General features: G+C 34.9%; 2 protein-coding genes across 2 annotated transcripts in view; both read right to left on the bottom strand.

The window, feature by feature from the left end:
• The window catches only part of CSMD1 (CUB and Sushi multiple domains 1), a 1,018,930-nt gene that overhangs the window by 848,948 nt on the left and 143,483 nt on the right, over positions 1–26,499 (bottom strand). The window lies entirely within an intron of this gene.
• On the bottom strand, positions 8,877–21,982 carry LOC149919176 (uncharacterized). Its single transcript, XM_090136715.1, is given in 2 exon segments — positions 8,877–9,453; positions 21,771–21,982. Coding segments are annotated over 2 exon segments (789 nt in total).

Raw genomic sequence — 26,499 nt, 5'->3', positions numbered from 1 at the left:
TGGTTTAGAGAGGATAGTACTAGACAAGGCAACAGGCTTCCAGTCACTCAAATTCTTTTGTCAGGAGTAGCAGTGTGGCTCCATGATATTAGTTCTAAAATTTGGGATTTTCCTTCATGCAGAGTTTTTATTGCATATTATATGGGAAGATCCTCCAACTTCAAAGACATTTTGGCAAATAGTTGATTTAGCAAATCTTTCCTTTTTTCTGGAAGTCCTTCATTATTCCAGAGTAGTCAGAGAAAGAGATCTGCTATCTGGCTGCAGGATTTCTCACAGCCACCCCTTCCAAGTGCTGTGGAATGCACCAGCACCATGGGACTGCCTACTGCATATGCACCCACGATTCCTCCTGTTTGTTCTTAGAAAAGCATCAAAATTTCCAAACTCTAGTTTCCAGCATTATTTTCTTGTTTGCTTGTGTTTGTGTTGGGTTGGTTTGTGGGTTTTTTTTTTTTTTTTTGGTTTTTTTTTTTGTTTGCTTTTTTTTAATGCTTGTTTGTTTTGAGCTAATACAGCTTAAATCTGATCAAATTTTATACAGATTTCTTTAGGGCAAGAACAGCTGTTTCAGCTGCCACTGCAGGTTTAGAACAAGTATGAATTAAGTCAAGTAGAAAACTAACTACTATAGGAGATATTATTATAATCCATTTAATGTTATTCCTTATGCTTGCATAAGTTTTCCTGGAGAATTTTTCTGTTGCATATCTATTCAATACACAGCAGTGCTCTGGCCTCCAGAAAATGGCATAATATGACTGTGTATTTGGGCCTTTTTGCAAAATCAGTCACCATATAAGTCCTTTTGTATGGTCAATGATGCTATCAGAAAAAGCACTAATATCATCAAAACATACAAGAAATTAAAGTATGAGATTTTGAAAAAAATAATGAATATGTGCAATGGTGAGATTCACACAAGGTAATACAATGTGCAGAAATGGATGTACTTCCACAGGGTGGAATTTATCTATCCAAAATATGGCTTTCTATTTAATGTGACAGATTTTATAGGAAGGTGGGTATGGAGAGGCACCATACCATAAATATCACATCTTCTTGTGGAATCAAACTTATGTGACAGACATTGGTCAGTTTCAGAAATTCAGAGTTTTCAGAGATTAATATAAGGCAGTGAGAGGATGTGTCAACTCATGATCATTACTTCTTTCTTTTTTGTTCCCCAGTAAGGACCTTAAATGTATTGTGGAGACATACCCATTCATATATACTGTGGAAGTAATGCAACCACAGGACAACCCATCAAACTGCACTTCTTTCTTCATCTAGGTCTATATGTTAAAACATTAGAGAAAAGATTTTTTCTGCATGGGAGAACTATCTGACCAAGACATCAAACCCCACCCAGTCTTTAAAAAGGTAGATACTATCAAAGGAAATGGTAAACCAAATTATGTACAAGAAAACTTCAGGTGAATTGAAGAACATGAGTATTAAGGTCGAACAGCCCCTTCCTAAGAAATACAGGATTTCCTGAACTTGAAATCTTCTCTGTTACCTCCACGTTAGGCTTACTTTGGTTCTGCATGGTTGACTAAATTCACTGGTTTGGTTCATTAAAACAAGGAGGATGCCACTCTGTATGAGCAGATGGACTATGTTCCTTTTCCCCATGAGCCATGCTGGATATTGTATTCGTAAATCGATAAGGAAAACTCATTTATTCTCGCTGCATGCAAGTGGAGATAAGACCTGTAAATTTAAATTTTAAATAAACAATGCATAAAATAGATGCACTTGGTTTTTGGAAATGAACTAGTTTCTTTGGTGTCGTCGTAGAAGTCCTGATTGTATGCAGTTTCTTATTGTATAATCTATGAAGAAAAAAAAAAAAGAGAGAGAGAAGAAGGAACCTGGCAAAAGAATATCGTAAGACAGCCAATTGCTTATAGCAATACCATGTCCTTGTCAAGAAAATAGTTATGTTTAAACCCTAACTATTCATTATAAATCTAGCATTTTGAGTACTCATTTGTTCCACATTTTTATTGTATGAACATACAGAACAAGGAGATTAATTATAAGATAGAAAGTTCTATTTTAACAAAAACATTGGGCATAGTTCCAATTTAGTAAGCAAACCTCCCAAGTCATCAAAAATATACAATAAAGTTCAAACACTGGCAGATTTAAATAAGGAAATTTTAATCTGAGTGTTCTGTTTTCCAGCAGCTTAACAACTGTGTGGCTGCCAAGAACTTAATGCGCTAAAAATATAATTTACCTATTTATTAATAAGATATTGTTCATCCAATCTATCAACTAACCTGAGGAACACCAGCTAAACTGTATTCATCCAATACTTAGTTTTAAGTCTCCCTTTACTGCTAACAACTGGTCAGTCTGTAGGAAGAATACAGAACATAAACACGCTTAGAGCATTAAACATTCTGAAAACCAGTTTCATTTTCTTTTCTTTCTTTCTTTCTTTTTTTTAACAAAAACAACACATCAGCAACAAAAATCCCACAACTAATCAACCTCCCTCCCTCTCCCCAAAAAAACAAAACAACACAACAAACTGCTTCTACTCTGAAGAATTGCTATGAATTACCTGCATGGGATTTTTTTCATAGTTCTTCTCAGTTCCTCTGAAAAAAAAAACTTATCTCCTCCTCCTCCATAAATATTAGACATTTTTGAAAAGGAATTTATCTTGTTTACAATGTGATATTGGGTTTCAGTATTCTAACTGGAAGCCCTTTCTTCCTTAAGCAAGTGACACAATACCATGAAAATCCTCTTCTTTCTCTTTAAAATGGCTGAAATAAGGCTAGATTAATTTTATGTTTAAAATAACCAATCCCCAGATATTTAAATGTTTTATCTTATTGTACAGTTATAGCTAGAATTCCTTTGAAATCAATTTTGCTAACTTTTAGCTAGTATGTTAATTGAACTAAAACATACACACAGGAAGGAAATAAAGAAGCAAGGAAATGTTACTGTTTCCTAGACCTCACAGTTAATTTAAGTAACAATGAATAAAAAGAAAGATGTGCCCATGGATTCAATCCAACGTCCCCAGTATCTGAATTAAATTAGTTAGGAGACTGTAAGAAATCTTAGGAAAATGAAGAGTTGAGAGTGATCCATGAACCAATGATGCAGGCTGACACATCAGCACAGACATGATTATGCAAAAGGGTCACATCAGTCAAGCTTACAGTACAAAAGCAAATGACATCACATATGTCAAATGTTGCATATCCCATGTTTAAATGTTCAGTGTGGGAGAAGAGGAGAAGAATGAGAGAAATGGAGGTTGCTGAGTGGGAACAAAAGTGCATGTTCTAAATCTTGGATGAGAAGTATTGAATGAGCATGATGATTGCACCTCCAGGAGTGCCATTAAGAAACCATAAAAAGCCATCAGAAAGTTAATGCATTGTTCTAGCAATTAGGACATATGGTGGTGTCATTAGTCTTATACACTGCAAATGATGCTTGTGGCTGCATATGTACAACAGCACAATATGATCCTGAATTGCCATGGTCAGAACAAATGGACATGGGGATTTTGAATCCCAGAGAATAATTCACATTCGTGTCACTTCAAATGTTGTTGTAGCTCAGTGCAGTAATTCATTTATACAGCAGCCCTGAGGCTGCACGTGGGACCAAGTCCAAAATCTACTGAGGCCAACAGTTTCAAAAGAAAAAGATTAAAAAAAAAAAAACAAAAACCAACCCACAACAAAACAGCTGAAACATATAAGTAATGGTTTTATATCTGAAATACTATGACAGGCATCGTTATGCAGGAAATAAAGCTATTTGCTACCAGTAATTCATCACTTCCTTGAATATATTACGTGATTAAAGCAATTTATAGATAAACTTCTCTCTCTTCCCAAAAGCTAGGATTCTGAATAGTGTCTAAAACTGATACATTCACAAAAAAAAAAAAAAAAAAAAAAAAAAAAAACATTCTGTAAGGATTTATTTATATTCTTTTACATCCTGAAGCAAAGCTAGACTTCTAAGACTGTTAAGGCAGACACCCGTAGATCCTTTTTAATATTGATATAAAGTGTGGTTTCTGGTGCTGTCAGTTGTCAAAACAGCATCCCTATGGAAATTTAAGCCTTCTGGTGTATCCCTATTTCATCTGTATCTGAAGAATAAGTGACAGTACTGGTCTTTGAAACATGTAGATAAAACTTAGGGCCTAAAAGGCTAAATTTAACCAATGAGGAATCAACAGCCTACCATTCCCTAATGGTTTTACTTTTGACTAGTTATAGTTACACATATTGAATATATTAAAATACATGGGATGAACAGTAAAATGAAGAAAAGTTATAATTTTCTTGGAGCTCCCAGCAGCAAAGAAGAGCATAAAATATATACTTCTTTGCTTACAACACATGCAGTTTTCTAAAATAAAAAATATTTCTACGTAACATTTTTCTTGTTTGATCATTGTTTGAAAGCAAACTTCATAGATGACTTCACCTATAGTTGATTAGAGAGACTTTGGTTAGATAGCTGTAACCCAGGGATCACTTTGAAGATTTCCTGTCTTTTTCTCTTCAGACCTTAACCAGCTGGACATGTGCTACATATATCCATTTTACTAAATGAAAAGATGAGATCAAGAACCTTGAATGTACTAATCCCACATTAAAAATGAAATAACGTCTATATTCAGTTTTTGCTAATGATTTCCTAGTAATGCACAATTCATCTTTCCTCTACAAATACGAGATCTACACCATTTTTTTATGATGCAAGCTGGCAGTATGAGGTAAATGTCTCATTCAGAAAAATGTTAGAGGTTGGCTGTAACAACAAAGAGTGAGAAGAGCTATATTAGAATTTTAAGAAATTCAAACACAGAATTTGTTTACTGCTACATGTATTTCAAAAGAATGAATAGAACATGCAACTTTCTCACTTGCTCTGTATTGCATTTTTTCCGTTGCTTTCTTTCCAACAGAACAGCTACCCAGGCCCTGACACATCTGGAGGTGTGAAAATGGATACCTGAACCAATTTATGGCTATGGGATTTTTCTATACAAGAACTTCTATCATTTTGTGGAAACTGAGAGGTACAGAACTTTCTCTTTCCTCCTACAGTCTGCATTATCTCCAATGAGCCCAGGCAAGAAACTCTACAATGGCAGAACTACTTGATTAATCCTCTACCTCCACCATCCATGAAAAATATATACACATTAAAATTGTTTTCCATTGTATTTCATAAGCAAATTTAGTTAACTGAATTCACCTACTGGAATCTGAAAGTGTTCTTTCTTGCTCTAAAAGAAACTCCCAGTTCACAGTGATTGCCTGTGGCCTGTGGTAACATCTGAGCCTTCACTGACAAGGATTATTGACACGCTATTGTGAAAGGATGGAACAAAGCAGGACAGATCACCTTTTAAATTAGACCCAATTACTATAAAGTCTCAAATAACTATTTGTGACAGATTATTATTTAGGCTGTTTCTTTATTTTACTCATGCATGTAAGACTTCTAGACAGCAGACAGTAAAATCACTGCTACCCTGAAGAGCACAGAGGACAACCTTCCTCACACATTCTCCAAAGAGAGACATTGAATCTCTTGCAGAATATTTGAGAAATGCAGAAGACCTTTTTAAGTATTATTAATAGGTTGCTCCATAAGCTGCAGTCTCACTTTCTGTGGGTGTTATGTCTGAACTGTGGATAAGCTGAATCACTGCTACTGAGAGCATACAGCTGGCTCTGACGCAGGCCAGCATGGGTCCAAAAGGATTTATTAGCAAGGCATTTTCTGTGTATATGTCACCTTACAAATCTGGGGCCAGGCTCAGAAGCAGCTCAGCACTAGTTAGTAAGTCTGATAAATATCAGACAACCCCATGCAGAGCAGGTTCAGGATTCTCAGCAGTCAGCAGTCAGAATCAGGAGAGCTGGAAAGCATAACACACATACATTTGCATAGCCCTTGACAGAAACAGTTCGGCTCAACACATATCGTTTCTTATGGTCTAAATTGAATATGGATCTCTAGAGATGCATCATTCACCACATGCCTCAGAGCTCCCAAGTCCATTTGCTATCCTGGGATAAATCCAAATGCAGGTACACTTCCAAAATACTCCCTTTGAACATGACAAGTTGTCTTTTAAAGGTAACACTGAGTGCACTGAGAGCATAACTATGACATTTTTTGCAGAACACACTCAACCAAACTTTGTGAAGCTATTCAGCTGCATTTACACGACAAACTCCAATGCTTTTGCTTCTGAAAAGATAGTGATGCCCTGCCTTCAACTCAGTGCAGATCAACCTCAAGTTGTTCCAAAATAAGGCCCAAAAGACTTGGCATAAGCCTGATTGATTGCACATGGGAGTCTAAAAATCATATTGTTTATAATTCAAATATCTACTAATAACTTTCATTTGGGCTTTTTATTAGTTAGACTATCCTAATATTAAGTGTTAAGTGCATATGCTAGTGCAAAAGCCTGTAAGGAGCAACATCTCAAGAAATCATTCCATTCAAAATGAAAGGTAAAATTCACTGTCAAAGTTGCCTCTCATAACTCCTCATTATGTTCCTCACTGAAGTAACTTGGCATTTTAAAGTGTCAATAAACAGTATGACTTTAACCTGCATATTTGGACTAAAATTAGTAGGAATATGTCTCCCTGAATTTGAAAAATGCAACAATGATTCAAACATAAAGCATATGCCTTGCTTCCCACTAGAGAATTTAGCTGACAGCAATATGTACTTATACATGCTGACTCAATCCTGTAGAATAGAATTCACACAAGCTCCACCCATTCCTAACATAACAAATTATGCTGCATATCTCTTAACCTCAAATCTTCAAACTTTATCAATTATTACAAAACTTCTTTCCAAAACAGTTTCCAAATGAAAAAAAGATATGTGGTAGACAGTTGTGTATTAGACTCATTCTGAAAACACAACTGTATATAATAATGAGATTTGAGATAAAATATTTGGAAAAAAATACACAGAAAATTTTTAGCAGAAAAAAAATAGCAAAGGAATTGCTAAAATTATGGAAAAGATTATTATCAGTTGTGCAATAAAAAAAAAAAAGAAAAAGAAAAAGATAATGCATTACACATTACAGTAATAAAGAAGATAAATGCTTTACCCATTTTTGTGGGTGTCCCTTTATGGAAAATTTATAAATCACTACAGGGCTGCATTTTATATCGGACAGATTTCTTGTTAGGAGCATGGATGAACAGCGTTAGCAAATAGATATCATGTGCTTGTTTTGTGTTTTGTTTTTTTGTTTTTTTTTTCTTCCAAATAACTCATAAACACTGATCACAGGAATACTGATGAGAAATCACATGTCTGTTATCCTTTCCTTCCCATTCTAATGTTCACATGCTTAACGATTAAAATATTTACATGTTAATCAGCAACAACAGGATTCTCACAGGATTATAAGCAGAGAACTAACTAACTAACTAACCTGTCTAAAAACTCATCCTTCTGTATGCAGAATATTCACAGAAAACCTTCAAAACAATACTCTCATAAAGCAGAAGCTAAAAGCATATTGTGGGATTTGTTGTATCTTATGCAGTCTTAAGAGTGTTTAGCTGAGGAAACCAAGCTGGCTTCCCCCCAAAAAAATGGTCTGAAGAAAAAAAAAAAAAGAAAAAAAAAAAAAGAAAAAAAAAATTTGTTTCCAAAATTATGCATTCATTGTAAAATTGTAAATATTCTTTCCAATTAATTAAAATTTTCATGAACAGACTGACATGTACAGCCAAGAAGGAGGAAAAAGATTTGAAACTACAATCATCAATTGCACATGTGTTTAGTATCAGTTTATTCACTCAAGTTTATTCATCTTCTTTCTTGGTTGCTTTTTTTCCTACGTTATATGGCCATAGAGTATATACAAGCCCATCATAACCCAAGATATATTAAAGCGTAGCAGATACCTGACAACAGGTGCCTGAAATTTACCTTTATTTCTTGACTTTCCATTTATATTCTCCTTCATTATAACAAAAATCTCTGCTGCTGTCATGAGTGAATTGTGTAAAGGGCTGTACCTTATGAGTAGTCTCCATCAAGCATAAGGAGGAATCAGGTAACAAAGTTCTGATACAAAAAACAAATGTCCAACATTCAGCCAAGTTATGCATCACAGAACTCTAATGCAAATGAACACTGCAAAACTTGTGACAAAACAAAAAGCATCAGTAATACATCATAGAAAAGGCAGTTATCTCTACCCTTCCTTTCCAAATATGAAGAATTTGTTCCTCATATTGCTATACTGGAAAATCTTCTGACCTTCAAACCTTGCAATTGCCAAAAAATAATGTGGAAGTCAGGTTATAACTACCTTACTATTACAAAATGTTTCTTCTGTATAGTTGCCATTACTTTTCCGTCATTGAATGGCGTGGGTTGGAACAGACTTCAAGAATCATCAGATTCCAAACCCTGGAAGCAACCACTAGATCAGGCAGTAGATCAGATTCCTTAGGGTCCTCATCCTGGCCTTAAACACCTCCAGGGATGGAGTATCCACAACCTCCCCAGGTAGCCTGTTCCAGCACCTTCCCATCCTCACAGTGAAGATCTTCCCCCTGACATCTAATCTAGATCTCCCTTCCTTTAGTTAAAAACCATTCCCTCTTGTCCTACCACTATCTGCCCGTGCCAAAAAAGAGTTGATTTCCCTCCTGTTTATAATCTCCCTTTAAATATCGGAAGGCCATAATGAAGTATCCCTGCAGCCTTCTATTCTTCAGACTGAACAAACCCAGTTTCTTCAGCTTGTCTTCATAGGAGTGCTTTAGCCCTCTGATTATGCTTCCAGCCCTCCTCTAGGTCCTCTTCAAAAACTACACAACTTTTCTTTGTTGGGAACCCCAGACCTGGACACAGTACTCCAGATGAGGCCTCACAAGGGCAGAGGAGAGAGGGACAATCTCCCTTGCCCTGGTGACCACCCTTCTGATGCAGCCCAGGATACCACTGGCTTTCCTGGTTGCAAGTGCACACTGTTCACTAATGCTAAGTTTTTTATCAACCAGGATACTTAAGTCCTTCTCAGCAGGACTAATCTCAAGGACTTCTTCTCCCTGTCTGTATACAATATAACTGTATACACTATAACTGGTAATACCCCAACCCAAGTGCAAAACCTTGCACTTGGCCTTGTTGAATCACATTAAGTTTATATGGGCTCACCTTTCAAGCTTATCAATGTCCTTCTGGATAGCATCCCTTCCTTCTCTAGTATTAACTGCACCACTCAGCTTGGTGTCATCTGCAAACCTGCTGAGGGTGCATTCCATCCCATCATCTATGTCATTGATAAAGATGTTAAAGAGTATCACTCCTAAGACAGACCCCTCGGGGATGCCATTTGTCACTGGCCTCCACCTGGACACACTACTATTGACCACAACCTTCTGGCTGTGACCAATTCCTTATCCATCTAATAGTCTACTCTTCAAATCCATATATCCTCATTTTAGAAATAAATCTACAAGTGTGCGGGACCATGTCAAAGGCCTTGTGGAAGTCCAGGAACATAGGTGAGGCTCACCAGCCTGTAGTTCTCCAGGTCCTCCTTTCTCCCTTTCTTATAAATGAGAGTGATGTTTCCCTTTTGATCATCTGCAAGAGTGAAGAAATACTTCCATAGATTCCTCTGCTTGCGTTTCTAAGACTACAGTTACAGTTAGTATATGAATATTCATTAACTTCATTGACCACTGGATTTCAAAGTGGCCAGAAACAACTTAATCTTGATCATCTGATTAAAAGAATTATGAGACAATTAACTAGAAAAGCAATTGGCTAGTCCTGATATTTTACTAGATAATCCCATAAAGCATGACAAGATAAAACTAGTTATTTAAATATAATCTGTCATTAATCTTAGTTCTTCAAATTGTAGATATGAGTTACAAAATAAAAGTAGTGATAAAAGCTGCATAGATTGCATAGATATTTATTCATTTTAAAAGTCACAGGCCAACTATTATACCATTTAACATAAATCACTCCTATTAGCTTTTTAAGGCAGTATGTGCCAATAATTGCATCTCTGAGCTCCATTTTTCTTAACTCAGACTTTGACATTTAAACAAAAGGTACTGAGTTTGTTGTTGTTTTTTTTTTTAAAAAAAAATTATTAGCCTAATGTTAGATCTAGTCTACTGCTCTTTAGATATGTAGAACTAGCAGATGAGTCTGAAAACTTGTCCGTTCTCACCCAAAATAGTGAGTTTTCAAGCTCTAGAGTCAAAGTTTCAAAGACAGGTGCTCAGAGCCAACAAAAAAATCACATTTAAATAGTTTTCATTGATTATTTAAGTAAATATCATACTACTGTATTGTACAAACATTGCATTAACTTTACAATGCATTTCAGCATTATTCGTCCCCATATGAAAATATAAATTCACATGTTGCTATGCCTAGCTTTTACACAATATTAAAAATACACACCATAGCAGAATAGCAGGTACTTCTACACCATATAATATACTGTCTCTTTGCACTTGAATAGTTACAGTTTCATTAACTCATTTTCTGTGTTCATAAATTAATTGAATCCTTTCATTTATGTGTTAATGCTATTAATTTTATGACAGCCCCGCAATTACTTGAAAGCTATAGTTTATACTTAAACCCTTTTAGCATCAATTCTTGCTTTACCTTAAATCTTTGAAACGCATTTACTTTTTTTAATGTGTTGCCACTTTCATTTCCCAAAAGCAAGGGTAAAAAGGCACATTATTTTTGACTAACCAACTTGTGCTTTAGGCAGCAAATCAACAGCACTGTAGTATAAAAATGCGGACAGCAGTTTTGGTTTTCAATTGCCCTGTAAGACAGGTGGTTTGCCCTATTCAGTTTGTCAGAGCTGATTACTAGATATGAGCTTTTATATTTTTTATGCTTAGATGAAGATTTTTCAGATGACAACACCCAAGGTTAATCTCATAATGGTTAGTAGATAAGATTTTGCCTACAGTGACACTTAGCTTAGAAGAATCCACCACACAATATTCAGCCATGTCAATCAAGTGGCATTTAAATTCTAGTTAAATGCATCATTCTTTAAATTCTGTTTTATTAGCTAATTAGTTACAAAAACATCAAGTGTTCTAAAAAGTACCTGAACACTTCTTAGAAAACAAAGCATAACCCCAAAGATGTGGGATTTTTTTAGAGATTTTTTAATTTATGTTACATTTGTGCAAAATAAGGTTTCCCACCAGGCACGTACTCTCAAGTGCTAATGAAGGCTTTATTAAGTTACAGCACTTATCCATACAGTACTACAGTTAAAAACCTAAAATACATTAAATAAGCTTTAAGAGATCGCACAGGTAGCTTTCACTTGACAAGTTTCATTATTTCTACAAAATAAGCTACGACAGAAATGACCTTTGTGAACCAAGATGGATTCTTCTTACAATCTTCCAATACCAAAAACCTTCCTTCAGATTTTAGCTACTTCTCTCTAGCAACCTCTTAGTCTTCCTCTCATTCTCCTACCCCATGCATTCCCTTCTTTTTCCACAGTGACAATAGCACTCACTTTTAGCAAGCACTGAATTTTTTTTTTTTTTTTTAAATTTTTAACCATTTAGCATGGGGCATTTTGTGGAACAGTCCAAACTGAAATCCTTCTGGTTGTGCCTGCTTAACAGCTATACTTATCAATACTTACTTTTCATTATTTTAACACATTTGATGCTATAATTTATTGATTTCAGCAATGCTCTTCAAGAACGCACTCTTGGAGCTATCCTGTAAGATCACTGATGACTTTACAATCCCTTTCATCTTCTCAACATGAAAAGCAAATGGCAACAGCTAGTAAGGGGAATCCAACTCTGTATTTTAGACACACATTTTTCTCCTTGCAACACAATCCAGAATATGCACACATATATTTGCACTGACTACAGTAAATCCCACACATTGATTCAGAATGAAAGCTAATGTACAACCTCTATGATAATAAATAACCTCACTGCTGACTGTTACTTGGATGTCCCCCAGGATGTTGTTACATGTTGAAAAAAAGCAAGCTGAAAATGAAGCATCTTAGATTGTTGAATTCTTTTGTTCAGGTAATTTACAGATCCTACATTTTATCTTACTATACACAAGTGCCTCTGCCATAGATTCTCCCATATTCTGAGTATTTGTCACCCAGTGTAGTGATGCATTGGAACAGGTAGCCAAAGGAGGCTGTGGATGCCCCATCCCTGGAGGCATTCAAGGCCAGGCTGGATGTGGCGCTGGGCAGCCTGGTCTGGTGGTTGGCGACTCTGCACATAGCAGGAGGGTTGAAACTCAACGATCATTATGGTCCTTTTCAAACAAGGCCGTACTATGATTCTATGATTATATAGGTACAGTGAGTTCTGTATCATGTCAATGGATGTTCAGCGTGCAAACAAAATGTTAGAGATCTTTGTAGACATAAAGATAGAACTACGTGATGTGGATACAGATGTTCCTGCAATTGTATTATCCAACAATTAAGTAGACTTTTTGTATACATGCATTTCACAGCTTTTCCAAAATAAATAAATAAATAAATAAATAAAATAAAATGCCAAAATAAAATAAATAAAAACCTATAGAAACAAAGCTACACAGATATTTTTTATTTGTCTGATTTACTTTTTTTTTTTTTTTTTTTTTTTTTTTGTAATTTGCCTCTATTTCTTTTATTTCACAAATTAAGTGTGGTAAAAGGCACACAGCTAGCCAGACAAGTTAAGCCTTTTGAACTTCCGAACTCGTTTTTATCTCAAATATTATACGATGTGAATAAAGAGAAAAAAAATTATGCTTTATTACTTTCCAGATAAAAACTGAGTTTCTGATTTTTTTGCCATATTTCAAGAACTGCACCTATGTGCAGAGCATGATGGAGATTACTTAGACATCAAAACTTCTTCTGAATTTTAGGTGTTAGGTAAGGGCTCTCCTTAAATTTATTCTGGCAGGATTGTTTCTGTCACCTTGCTCCTTCCCTTTATTAGTCAGAGAATTTAAGTACTTGCTTTAGAAGTAATGTTTCACCATTTAGAAAATCCTAAAGAAGGATGGGCTGGATATTATCTCAACATTTATTTTAAGTCTTTGGGTTCTAAAGTTTCATATAACTTTGCCTTAAATTGTGCAAACATACTGTTTATTTATTCAGTGCTAGTTTGTCTTTCTACTGCAGCTAAGCTTTCAATCTAGATATAAGGTATAAAAAATAAAGTCTATGAAAAAAATTGTTACATAATCCACACATACCTAGCCTTTTTTTTCTTTTTTTTTTCTTTTTTGTCTTTGCCTGAGGCTACCTTTCCTTTTTAATATAGAATATTCAGCAACAAAGGGCATCAGTGTCTTTTATCCTCTGAATTTTGCTTTTTAAACATCCGCCTGTACTGCCTGGAATACTTAAAGACTTCTAACTACTGGCTGAATGAAAAATACACTTCTTCTTTGTTCATGCCATTCCACAGTCCAAGAGTTGGTTTCCATGACTTCAGCACTGCTCTCATTTCTATATGCCTCTTACAGTCAGTGATAAAATTTGCTCTGATTTCAGATAGATTTCAACCAAAATAGCACTTTCGTGAATGCCAAAGGCTGCTGAAGACATCAATGAAAATGTACGTGGTCTCCTCAGAGATGTGGGGATTCTGTTCTGAAACTGGCAGATGAAGCTGGTTCCTGACTGACAAATACATCCAATGTCATCCAACAGGACAACAGAGAAGCCAGACAGTTATTTCAAAATCAAATGATTTTCCAGTTAAACGTTTTACGTTTTTCAAGTGCAAAACTGGTAAAATGAAATATACAAATAAATAAAAAAAGCACATATTTTGCAGAGGGGAAATAAAAACAGCAAGACATTTAAAATTTTGTTTTACTGTTTTTGTTTTTTTTTTAATTTGTACTGCAAAAATCATTCTTGCACAGCAGAAATTCATTATGCTCATGCAAGAAATTTACCTAAAATATGTACTGATACAGTTTTGATTACTTTGCACTCTGGTATTTACTCAGACCAGCAGTTTCAACGAGGGTGGAAGTCAAGAGTCAGAGGAATTCTGGAGAAACCCTAAGAATAAAACAGAATGCAAAAAGATCCAAAACACACAATGCGGAACAGTCTTCTACAGAAGAGCAGAAATAAAAGTCATAAGAGAACAAAAGCCTGCAGCAGTTAAAAACAAGTTGATTGCTTGCTTTATCTCAGGGTTATCTATCCCTGTCTTGTCTCTGTGAGATAATTATTGACTTTTCATAACCCATGATCTTGAACTGTTTTCAGCACATTTTAATATCACACCTGTTTCTTCGGAGGCCTAGTGAGACTGAAGCTATGCTTACTTTATGCAGTACTACTCTTTTAACTTCAGACATCAGGTTCATGCATTTCTTCAGATTATAGAAGATTACAGAAGATTATGGAAGATTTATTGAGCCAGTTTTGAGGGTAGCGCACATGAAAAAAAATTATATCTAAAATGAATGAAAAAATATTCTGTAATCAGCAGTTTTGTTTGAACCTAGATAACTTTGCTGGTTCTTAGAGATTCCCAGGCCAGTACTTACACAGTTCTCCTTTGCGAAGTAAAACAACAACAGCCTCAGATCAAGGTGTTTCATGTGACAGGAGATATTCATATGAAACAGTAGGTGACATGAATGTCAATGTTGTTCTAGGCATTCAATCAACTGCTGCTCTGTTTTCAGTATGTTTCAAAAGGAAATGGAAACACTGCTAAAATTAACAGTAGTAGTATTCATTCTTAGGATGAATAGGCCTGTTTTGGAGGAAAAGATTTAGTCTGGAAAGATATCTTTTGTCTATTGCCTACAATATTTTGCTTGATTATTTGCCATAACTGAATATAGGTAACTTTGCACTTCACTCTTTCATTCACTTAGTTTACAGATTAATGTCCAAGGTATCTTAAACAGTTTGCTTATTTAGACTTCTTATTCAGATACTTGAAAATTATTTTATCTTGGTAATAATATCTATCTTGGGGCCTTCACATAAGGTTGGTCCTTTCCTACATGGAGAAATGTAAGTGTAAATAAGTTCTTGCATACATTAATTCCACAAGTATCTGTGAACAGATGGTAAATTGTTGGCATTGGTAGAAATCTGGGCAAGCATTAGTGACAATAATAATAAAGTGGTTTTCTAAAGAAAAATTTATTAATTAGCACTGGAAAGGTCCAATGTTTCTCAGCATGACTAAAGAATACTTGTTTTCCCTAGAAGATTAAAGCATAGATTATTTTTACTTTAAAGAGCTCTTATCCAACAGAGCAATAGTTTATTTCTTTTCCTTTCTCTGTAAAAGGTATAAGAGACTTCTCATTCTGTGAACCAGAGAAAGCATCTGGTTCAATGGAGTGGAGAGAATCTTGCTGAACTGATCTGAAAGTTGAGTCACAAGGTTTTGATCCCAAGTTCATTCAGGTTTCTTACATCACACATCCAATCTCTCTTCTCTCCACCACACTGAGAACAATTTCTGGCAGTTAGCTTCTCCTTCATACATATTAAACAAAATGCTCTATAAGACAACAGTCTTCTAAACCTTAGGACAGTAAGAATAATCATAATTCACCTATGCATCTATTTTTTATGCTTTACTTTTGATACATCTTGGTTTATATAACTATTTTATGCAAGAATAGTCATAAGATGTCAATGCATTCACCCTACACAGGTCTTCCAAATGGAAAACACTCTCAAAAAATGTCAGCATTTCAAAACAGTCAAAACTCAGAGCAAATAAACACAAAAAAAGAAAAGGATGATTTTAGAGAAGAAATGGGCAAGGGGTACTTGGCTGCAGATTTCTTGCTAAAGTTAAAAATAATTTTCTATCATTCCTATCATAAATTTATCATCAGATGACAAATTTAATATTTCCATAAGCCACAGGAGCTTTAAATATTTGACAGAGCAGAGAGGGACTGCAAACAAAAAGGAAAAATGCATATAGAAACAAAATAAAATGAAGATCTATTGTTTTACACGTCTTCAAAGAACAGTATTTCAAGTAATTTCTCCTGTTAAGGTTCTTATTTCCTATGAAGAAATAAAAATGAAATGATAGCATAACAAAAAGCAATAGAAATGTTTTCTAACAACATTAGATGATAGCAGCAGCCAACAACTCAACCAGTGAAAAGTAAAAAGCTAGGAACACGTCATGGCATTTACTACATATATTGCTTTGCTGTAACAAAGAACATTTTTTAGTACAGAGATTACAAAAGGGACTAGAAAAGTCTCTCTACCATAGTCCAACTCTGCAAATCATTTGCAAATAATTCACCTTGATACTATTCCTAATAACTTTTCTCAACTAGGAGTATAAAATGCTATTTTCTGCTAATGTTACTTGTCATTTGCCCATTTAACATTACTTAGTCTTCTCAAGGAAACCTGCTGCTTGCATAGTCACTCTTAAGCACAATTTAATTTAGAAGATCACAGTAGAATTCTAAATGCTAATAAGCATGAGAAGCCAGATTTTCTTAGAAATGACATACGTACAATACACCAAGGTCCATATCAACTTTGATTCCTAACAATGGTAGAACAAATTTCTCAAGATATTTTAACTCTAGTAAGTTTTGGAGTCAGTAGGTGTTATAAAAAAATATATTAGTACACTGCATAGTGCATTTAGAAATATATTATGATCTACTGTGTCAACTATGTGTAAATGCCTCAGTACATAAGGCTACAGTTAGCTAAATACACGCAGAAAACTGATGTGCATCTGAATCAACTTGAACTAGTTGCACTTTAAACAACTTAATTAACTTTTCTTTTACTGTAGGCACTTAAAGACCCATTTCTGTCACCAAGTGTCAAATCAGCTACACCAGTCAGAAGCTGTCAACGCATTCGTTGAACCCTTGTGAAACACAGCAGTTGATCTTCCCCTGCTTGTTCTGACAGACAGAATTTTCCTCTCAATTTCCATTTGTGGCTTCATTTTAGAAAGATTTAACTATATTGCCAGTCCTGTTCTTCAAAAAAGATTCCAACAAATATAATCCCAGAGGGATCCAGAGTAAAACCTAAACACACGAAGCCAAAGAAGGAATGTTTACAATTTATAAAAAAACAACTTAAGTATCAACTCAAGCCCCAGCCATCAGCCTTCAATCATTGATTCACATTCCTGAACTGTAGTTAACTTGAAATTCACTCTCCACATGCTCCCATTTAGAAGCATGCAACCTTTGAGGAGACTGCCAAATGTCAGGCTTGCAGGAATTAGTCCTGCAGTCCATCCAGCAGTGGCAACTGAAATGCTGCTGGGTCCTTTGGACATGCTCCTGCCTAGTTCATATGTCCATTACTTTGTCTTTTCCTCCTCTCTGTAGTATGACTATTGTAGGGATTCTTTCAGAGAAGATTTGATATTGTGATAATGGACTAAAATTACTCACAGTATTTGCATCCTTACAGTGCGACTTAAACAGAACAGAATCCCACAAGTTAATATTGGGTCAGATATAGACATGGAGACAAAAACTAGTCTTTTAAACCACATATTTAAACCCAAGAACATCCTAGCAGTTGATTTTTACTTTCATAAAGAACATTTTCTCTAAAAACCCAAATGCCTCCTGAGTGTTGTGTGACTCTGGTAAACAATCACTTCACTTACTTGAGTCAGATTAGCTCCAGAAGTTTTAGGTACCCAACACACAGTACAGACTTTCATACACAGGATTTTGGTTTTGCTTCAGAAGAACTGAGCTATCAAGACATTTTTGTCCCAGACAGTGGTATTGAATCAATATCCTAAACAGAGAAATCCCCTAAAGAATGCAAACCACAGCATTCATTATCAATGCATTTCACCAAACAGAGTAACAGACACTAAGAATAAACAGGAGTGCCAGCTTTCACCATTGTATGCTAGCATCTGATAGGAAAATCACAGTGTATTCTTCTTCAGTAGTTCAGAAATGCATTGCCTGATTCAAAGGAAAAAAATGAAATTTTACATAAGTTTTAAATCTGGCATTACATATCTGAATTGGAGCTGCCTTAAACTCAATATCCTAACTACTTCTTTCAGTTATGACTATTAAAATGCATTGAGTTTAAAAGATTTACTTCAGACATACATTGGACAGGTAAGTAAGTATATATGAATCAGTGGTTTAACGCCACTGAAGTGATTGCTGAAGTAAGTCTCGATCATAATTGTCAAAAGACTTTAAACATGGTATTTCAGAATAAATATATATATATGCAAACTACAGTAAATTTGTTATCGTGATCACAAATGTCAGTTGGTAATATGACTGCTAATAATCATAGCTAGCAACTTAAAAATGGAAATGTCTGCACTTTAGGACTGAGAGCTTACAAACCCTTTTCTTCTCTTCTACACAGACATAAAATATCACTATTCAACCTGCTAGATTAATGTATTTAAGACACACTCATTCTGTATTTAGCTCAAAATTTTGTTAAGTTAAATAGGAAAAAGATTTCACCTCTTGAAGTTTTTTTGTTTTTTTTTTTCCCCTTGGTATAATGACATATGTAATCACTACCTCCCTCAATAAACTTTGCTGACTTAAAATACTGAAATTCCTTTGAATGTGAAGTGAGAAATGTGGCATAGCATTGAAGAAAAGAACAAAATAAATAAATGGAAAATTAAGGATAAAGCATCCATATAAGGTACTCAGGATGGAACAGCTGCACTGAAATTGGACAGAAAGACTACATTCAAACATGTCTCAATAAAGCCTGCCCTACCAGTTGGCTTTACTATATTTCTTTTCCACAGTTTTGGAGGGTAGGAACAGAATTCACAGCAGTTGCTCCTGCCCCCAGTACAAATAACTTCAAATGCTTCAAGATTTGAGATACAAGAGGCTGCCTTCAGACACCCCTAGTTCTCATGGAAATTACATGAAGAAGCTATAAAGAATCAAGAACCATCGCTTAGCTTTATCTATAGATGCTACTGAATGTTGAGAAAGGTCAAATTATTCAACAGGTCAGGAATAAGTGAACACTGAAAAGAAAAACGAGATGAAATGCTAAAAACCTTGAAGTTATTCTTTGAGAATTGTCAAGTGAACCCTTTATTCTTTTATTTATTTTTTTAAACAAAATAATGTTATTAAAATAAAGAGAAACTTCTAGCAAATATATTTGTTTGGAGGAGTTGCAGACATCTGGAATCAAGTTCTCTCTTCCGTTACATGAAGTGTCAAGCTGAACGGAAGCAAAGGAAGAACTTTCCCTTAAGAACAACTACTGACCATAACATATCTTTTTCAGAACATTTGGAATGTTCTAAAATATTGGATTTTTTTTTTAATAATAAGCATTTTGTTAGGTTTCCTTTTTATTTGCCTACCATGGTTAATATGTCCTTGTTGATTTGTTCTGTTTAAGGTGAGCAAATAATAAGATGAAGATAGCATGTAGCTTAAGTAACAACAAGTACAACTTTGTGTTAGTAAGCACTGGGCAGCAAATCAAAACGCTATTCACTACTCTGACAGTTCTTGCAAAACAGGAACATGATCTTTCACCAGTCAAGTCTATGTCACATGAGTTGCATGCATATTCACAAATGAGATGGTTTTATACACTATCAGTTCAACTTCAGACTGATATGGTATAAAAGGAGAGAAGGATTTTGGACTCACATGCTGCTTCAGGTTAAACTCTTGCCTCTGAGAATCTATCCTCACCCTACCCTGAGATCTCATGATGCTAATTACACAAGAAATGGGAGTTACAAATGCATCATTGTAAGATTCTTCTCGGTAGACCCCTTTCATTAGCATACTTTTCCAAATGAAGTCGTACTATGAACTGAAATATTTATTTAAATTCCAGTGGGAACTGAATTTGTTCCCTTCTCATAAGTTCCTCCCTGAAAAAAACAGTGTCCTTAGATACATGCCATAGATTTCTTGTGTATGAAATACCCTGGCTACATCTCTACCTGCATTCCAAGGAATATTCTTATATACAGCTACAGTGAACTTTTCCTTCTTTATGCAGTGTAGTGTGGTATCTCAAAGATACCCACTAGGGGCACACTACTTGAAAATTAAAATATATTTAGTAAAATTCACATTAATACCCAAAACTGAGATTAGTTTAAGCCTTATTTAGTCAGATGATATAACTATTTCATATAATACAAAGTATTTCATACTTTCATAAACAAAACAGTCTTCAAGGGTGAGCTGTTTTATATAATATAAAATATGCATAAAGCCAAGCTAAATTTATATTCTGACAGTTGAACAGTTAACTTCATATATCTAGTGATGTAATGACATGACAAAGAAAAAATATTACTCTTGTAATATACTTTTGCCAGATAGAAAGGATAAAAATGAAAAATATGAGTGAGTATTCAAAAAAAAAAAAAAAATCATTATTTACCTTACTTATGCTAACTTCAGTGAAATAAATCCTGATTTTAGATGGTTTTCTTTTCAGCTTCAGAGTGAAGGGAGTGAGACAATTCGGAGCAGGTGGAGTTGATCATATTGCCAATATCTACAGAGAAACAAGCCTTCCTGCACTATGCATCAGTATAAAAATGTATGTCGTTTAGAAGTACAGTTTTAAAACTCCTACTATGAACACTCTGGAAATATGAAGAAACAGAATAACAATTTAACTGTTAGAACTTTCTCCAATAGCAAGAACAACATAAAATAACAACCAAAAATCATTCACTAAAACCCTGAACCAGCTACTTAAAAAATGCTAGGCAAGCCTTTGCTTTTTTGAATTCTTACTGAGCTTCTATCTGTGAGGTAGTAAAGACCCAGATGCTATCTCACAAACTCTGTAGAATTATCTGTAATAATTATATTTAGAGGAAATTTCAGTGCGTAGTTTCTGAGAAGTACGCAGTGATGTGCATGATTCTTTCTCATGTGTGTGTTTATTTTGATTTTCAGACAGACATCTTTCAAAAAAGCTCAAATTGAATGAACAGTGTTTGCAAGCATTCTCTTAACCAGCCTCCACATTAGTGCCTTGTTATCTTTGTAACACAGAGAAGAGGCATCCACTCTGTGGGAAAACATGGACATGCTTTTTCTAATTATATCATTCTCCTTCCTTATTTGCACATGGTAATCAGAGCCAGTTTATTTATAAAATTACTTGGTAGTGCTGTCTAGTATTTAACACTTCTATGGTGTTATGAACAATGTAAAACATTGATATTAAAAAAAATATATAGTATATCTGAATAAGCATATGAACTGGAAATGAAAACATAAGTACACAAATGTAAAAGCAACTGATCAAACTTTGTGTAAATAAATTTAAAACTTACCCTTAAACTGAGTGGGTGAACAGCAGTATTTTTGTTCAGGCATGCCTGGATGAAAGAATTTTATTGGCTACCTAGCAAGGTAGGTTGTCTACAGCTTCCAAACACAATTAAATTTAATCTACATCTCTTTTTTTCTCATACATTTTCATTAGATTTGGAGTTTATTAAGAAGATGTTAATTTATCTTCTCATAAACACAGTTGCCTCCTAACTGCATAATATATTTGTATTTATTGTATGTTAATTTGAATGACACTGGGAAAAGTAAGCAGCAAGGCTGTTTTCTACTGATTAAAAAATTAAGTATTTTTAATTTCTTCCATTGGGAACCCAAGTGCATTTGGGCATGCCCGAGCCTCATACTTGTACACTTCCCTGCCTCCTTCTTCCTGAGCTTGGGCTCCAGGCCAGCAGTGCACGGAGTATGTCTCCAGCCCTGTGTCTGGACAGCTGCTGTTACTCCAAACTTGCTCCCTGGACATATCTTGGATCCAGTCTGTAGCTATGGGCCCCTGGCTTTGCCCAAACAGTTCAGGTGCAAGAGACTGTACCTCATTGGCAAAGACACTGCCCATGCCTTGGTTCCCAGCTTGGCCCCATTTTTTAAGCAATCATTTATAAGTTGTTGAAGACAGGCTAACTGAATTCCAGTGCATGGAAAAAGTGCAACATTCGTCTTGCAAGAAAATAGGTATACGGCCTTTCCTTCACTATAGCTAGTACATCCACAGTTCAGAAGATCACCTGTGTTTTGCTCAAGCTTCTACATAATTTGATTAGTTAGAATTAATAGTACCAAACCAAGTGACAATGAAGTTTTCATGATTATATAACATTACATTTACATGGGATTTATTTTCCCTGTCAGACTTAATCTGAAATCTGCCAGAAAATGCTACAAATATAGAAATTCGTGAGCTATTTAAGAATAAATTGCTTAAACTTTCTGAAGAATAACGAATATCAATAAGGAGTCTGAAAAACAGGATGAAAAAGCGCTTTATAACCTAGAATTTTGAAAAATGCAAGATTCTCAGTAGAGTTAAGATTCAAAATAAATACAAGTCAAAATGGATTGAATAGTAGAATGGAATGGATTGCATGATAATCATCAGCCTTTGGCTGTAAGAGCACAATTAAACATCATCTCAATACATGGCCAATATGCAAGTTCAGATCCAAGAATATACACTTATGTTCTCTTCTTTTCAGCTTACTGAATCGTTTCTGATATGTTTATGAAGAATACAGCACAGTGTTTTATATACTAATAAAATCAAATTCTAGAAGATTCTTATATTTGTTCTGACAGTAGAAAGTTAGTTGGGAAAATCTTAGAACCTGCTGTTCTCCAAGTATATTTGTACCTAAAAGAAATACCCTGTAGAGGCCTAGCTTTGAAAAATCTAACACCTTTGAAACACACAGTTATTTCATGTGAACTGCTGGGAAAGTTTCTGCTGGTTCAAGCGCATGGTTTCTGATGCGCTGCAAAGATGTCATCTGGAGCAATACTAGTTCCATGAGGACATCAGAGAACCACCACTTGAAGCATCAAAACCACTGTCACACCTTGCCACTTTCAGCACAGTTATGAGTCTTTGCAGGTTGCAGACGTGAATTAAGGATGAAAGATTTTTCATACAAAATTTGTAAGTTGTCTTTTATTTATTTGCCTGAAAATGGCCCACACTGATAAATTTTAGTAGCAGTTCTATTAGAAATCAAATCACAAAAATTGAATGAAAATATTTCACCATCACCTCTGAAGAGATGTGGAATTTGATTATAACATATTACTGAAATATACCTTGAAATACGAAGAACAGAAATGAAGCAGATATATCTGGTTCCCTAAAACTTTAAAAATAGCCTCCTTCCCCCACAACACCCATCAGCTTTCAGTATACTAGAACTATGTTATATATGAGCCAATCAAAGATTTTCATCGCTTCTGATGTCAAGTAAAGCCTTTAGAGCTGTAGCATGCTGCACAATCACAACATGAAACTACCATGTAAGTAAAGCATGTCAAATTTCATTCCATAAACTTTTTATACTGTGAATGCCTAGCATTTGGTACCATTAACCCAAATACCATTTATTTGATTCAGACAAACTATGATGCGAATTGTGACTGATTACTAAAAACCTCATGTTATTACTGATCACTTATATCTTCTCCTCTGCTTTCTGTAGCCAGAAGGCACATGGCACACCTCTGCCTAGAAGCAAGTCTAAAACAGCCAATAATTCAGTCTGATTACTGCTGAAAATATTTCCTCTCCATGGTGTAATTTTAATTCACTTATTTTATATCCAAGGACAGAAAGACAAAGGGTTGAAGAGATTGTTCCTACACAATTGTCATTTTCACATTTCCTAAGAAAAAGGCAAAGCCAAACCATTTGGGCACAAGAACTTCTCATACTGGCAGCTACTACCTCACTTCTTAGTTCTGGGTTTGATTTTTCACAGCCTTCTACTTTCTACTTTTCTTTTCAGGGACAGGGCAATTCAAAGGATTTCTATCAGGAAGACTAACTTCCCTCTCTTGCTGTTTTCAACATGAATCAGAGCAGAAATCCTCCTTCGGCACTTAAAGCCAAGGCAGCTAAAAATACATGCCCTTCACACAACCCAGTCACCCAAATACATATCTACTTTCAAACCTACTTACCATGGAACTGAAATGAAGCTTTGTCTCATAGTATACCAGCGATACAGTAAAGAAAGAAATGTCAAATATATTTACCACATGCTTTGCATAACCACAAGACAACAGCTAACACATGCTCTCTCCTTAACTGAGATCAAACTTCCTGGAGGCTAGGGCCAGGACACAACACCCCAGGAGGTGCAAAGCAGCTCCCGGAGTTGTGCATGAGAGGTTGGCTGGCATCAGCTGTGATTATGCAGAAACCTAAAAGCTTGCTCAAGATATATGACTCAGAATCAATTGTCAAGAAGCCATTCTCATAGCAAAAGGTCTTCCACCCTACCCACATTACAAACAAACAGCAAGACAGTATGAGTTGAACTGGCTCAAGCTAAACTGGCTAGTCAGCCTGGTTTGGAAAGTGGGACTCTTAGTTAAAGCCATTTCATAATAATCTCTGAATATACAGTTTGGAGAAAAATGAGGAAATGTAGACTGTGTTACATTGTACTAGTTCAGTGTTTTGAAACATCTATGGATGATAATGTATATGTATGAGTATGTGCACTGAACAACTACTGAGTCTACTACTAATCTACTAGGAGAGACTTGTTAATCTTCCATGAGAAGTTCAGCTCTTTTGCCTCACCACTGGTAACACATTTGTTCTCAGAAACAAGAAAACATCAAGATTTCAGTGGTAGCACAACTTCTTATCCTCAGACTTACAGCAGGGTGCCAGCATGCCACTTATTGACCTGTTTTCTGCCTTTTTTGGCTACCACCCTAACACATTTTTACATATCCGTATTTCTACAGAATTTAAGAATTCTTTGTATGAAAATCATTGTATAGACTTACAAGTATGAGAAGAAGATCACTGTGATTTTTAGTATTCATAATGTTAGGTTTTTATTTTGTGGTTTTTTTTTTGTTACCATTTGTAAAACCTGATCTGCACTTGTCAGTTTTTACCAATCAATGGTAAAAAAACTAAGTGACCACTGGCGTCAATAAAAAGTAAACATAAAAAATGATGTTTTTTTTTTGTTTGTTTTAAACAGCATACAATTAAATCTACTCTGCAATATAAAACTGAGCTCAAGAATTCTTAAAAAGTCTCAGAAGCTCTTTTGGGAGTGGAATTTTTTGATTTTTTTTTTTTTTTTAATATAAAATTCAATTAGATCCTGCATTAGATTTCTTTTTGATGACAGCAGCTTAATTTACAAAGTTGTACAAGTAAAATTTTAAGAAAAATGCTTAGAAGGCAGAGGGAAAATGGACAACATACTGAAATAGGAAAATTACTGGGAATTAGTGTTTTATTAACATGCACACGTATAATTTCCTTAATTCACTCTAGTTTAGTTTAGATAATTATTCTAGTTGAATAATAATCCTTGTTTAACTTGGATGGTAAAGAGTTAAAGAAAAAGCACAATAAAATACCAAGTTAATAAAGTGTTCTACTTTTTGTATCAGTCATAAAATATCAGGCTTTTTCTAAATGAATAGTTTGGAATTTCTTAAAACTGTAGTGGTTGACTCCTTCTGCTTTCTTCTTCTTAACAGTAACTTTGTGCATGAAATGGAAGATAAAGACTGCCAATAAATTATTCATGATGTTCATATGATAGAGTTTAATATCCAGTTGTTCTGTCTCTTATACATAAATATACAGCATCTTCTGTGCCTTTCAATTACTACAAACTTAATGCTTTGTGGAAAAAAATTGCCTACTCATTTGGACCTCCAGATAGATGTGAACATTTTTTTATCTCTTTCATTCAACATTTACAAGGTCTGTAGTAAACAAGACAAACACATTTTAAAGCAACTTTACTACTACTGCTAATGACAGCAACTTCAATTAGCTAGAATTTCATCTCTGTAACAGCATGCCTGTTTCACTTTTAACTCACTGAATCATTTTTATCTCCAAATGACACAAAGAGACCTTGAGGTAGATCTGGTCTTTTAAATTATGTAATACATCTTTACTTATTTTTCCTATTAAGAATGAAGCCACAACAATTTCTTCTGTACTTCTAGCTGCCAAATACAAACTGCAATGTTTCAAAGCAAATCAGAGCTCTTAAAAGTGTTAATTTCCACTATCCATTTCAGATTATTCTAATTTGCCATAAAATGTTTTAATAAAACATTAAAATTCTTCCTGCCAAAAACCATTACTATAGTGTCAGCAAGCACTAAGCTAAAAAGGTTCACTGTCACTCAGGATCTGAGAAGCAGGACATGCTCCAGCTCACATTACGGTGAGTGAACAAATTCATATTGATTGTAATGAGTTGGCCAAGTCCCTTCACTGAGTTGAGATTAATATTGCCCATTGCAGAAGTTTATAGCTGAAAATTTTGTATGTCTAAACAGGATTATTCTTGTAAATGGTCCATACTGAGGCATTTAAAT

This window comes from Phasianus colchicus, chromosome 2 (assembly GCF_987193195.1).
Source record: "Phasianus colchicus chromosome 2, bPhaCol1.hap1.1, whole genome shotgun sequence".
Taxonomy (NCBI): domain Eukaryota; kingdom Metazoa; phylum Chordata; class Aves; order Galliformes; family Phasianidae; genus Phasianus; species Phasianus colchicus.
The sequence above is the reverse complement of the archived record's forward strand: the minus strand, read 5'-3'. Positions and strand labels throughout refer to the sequence as shown.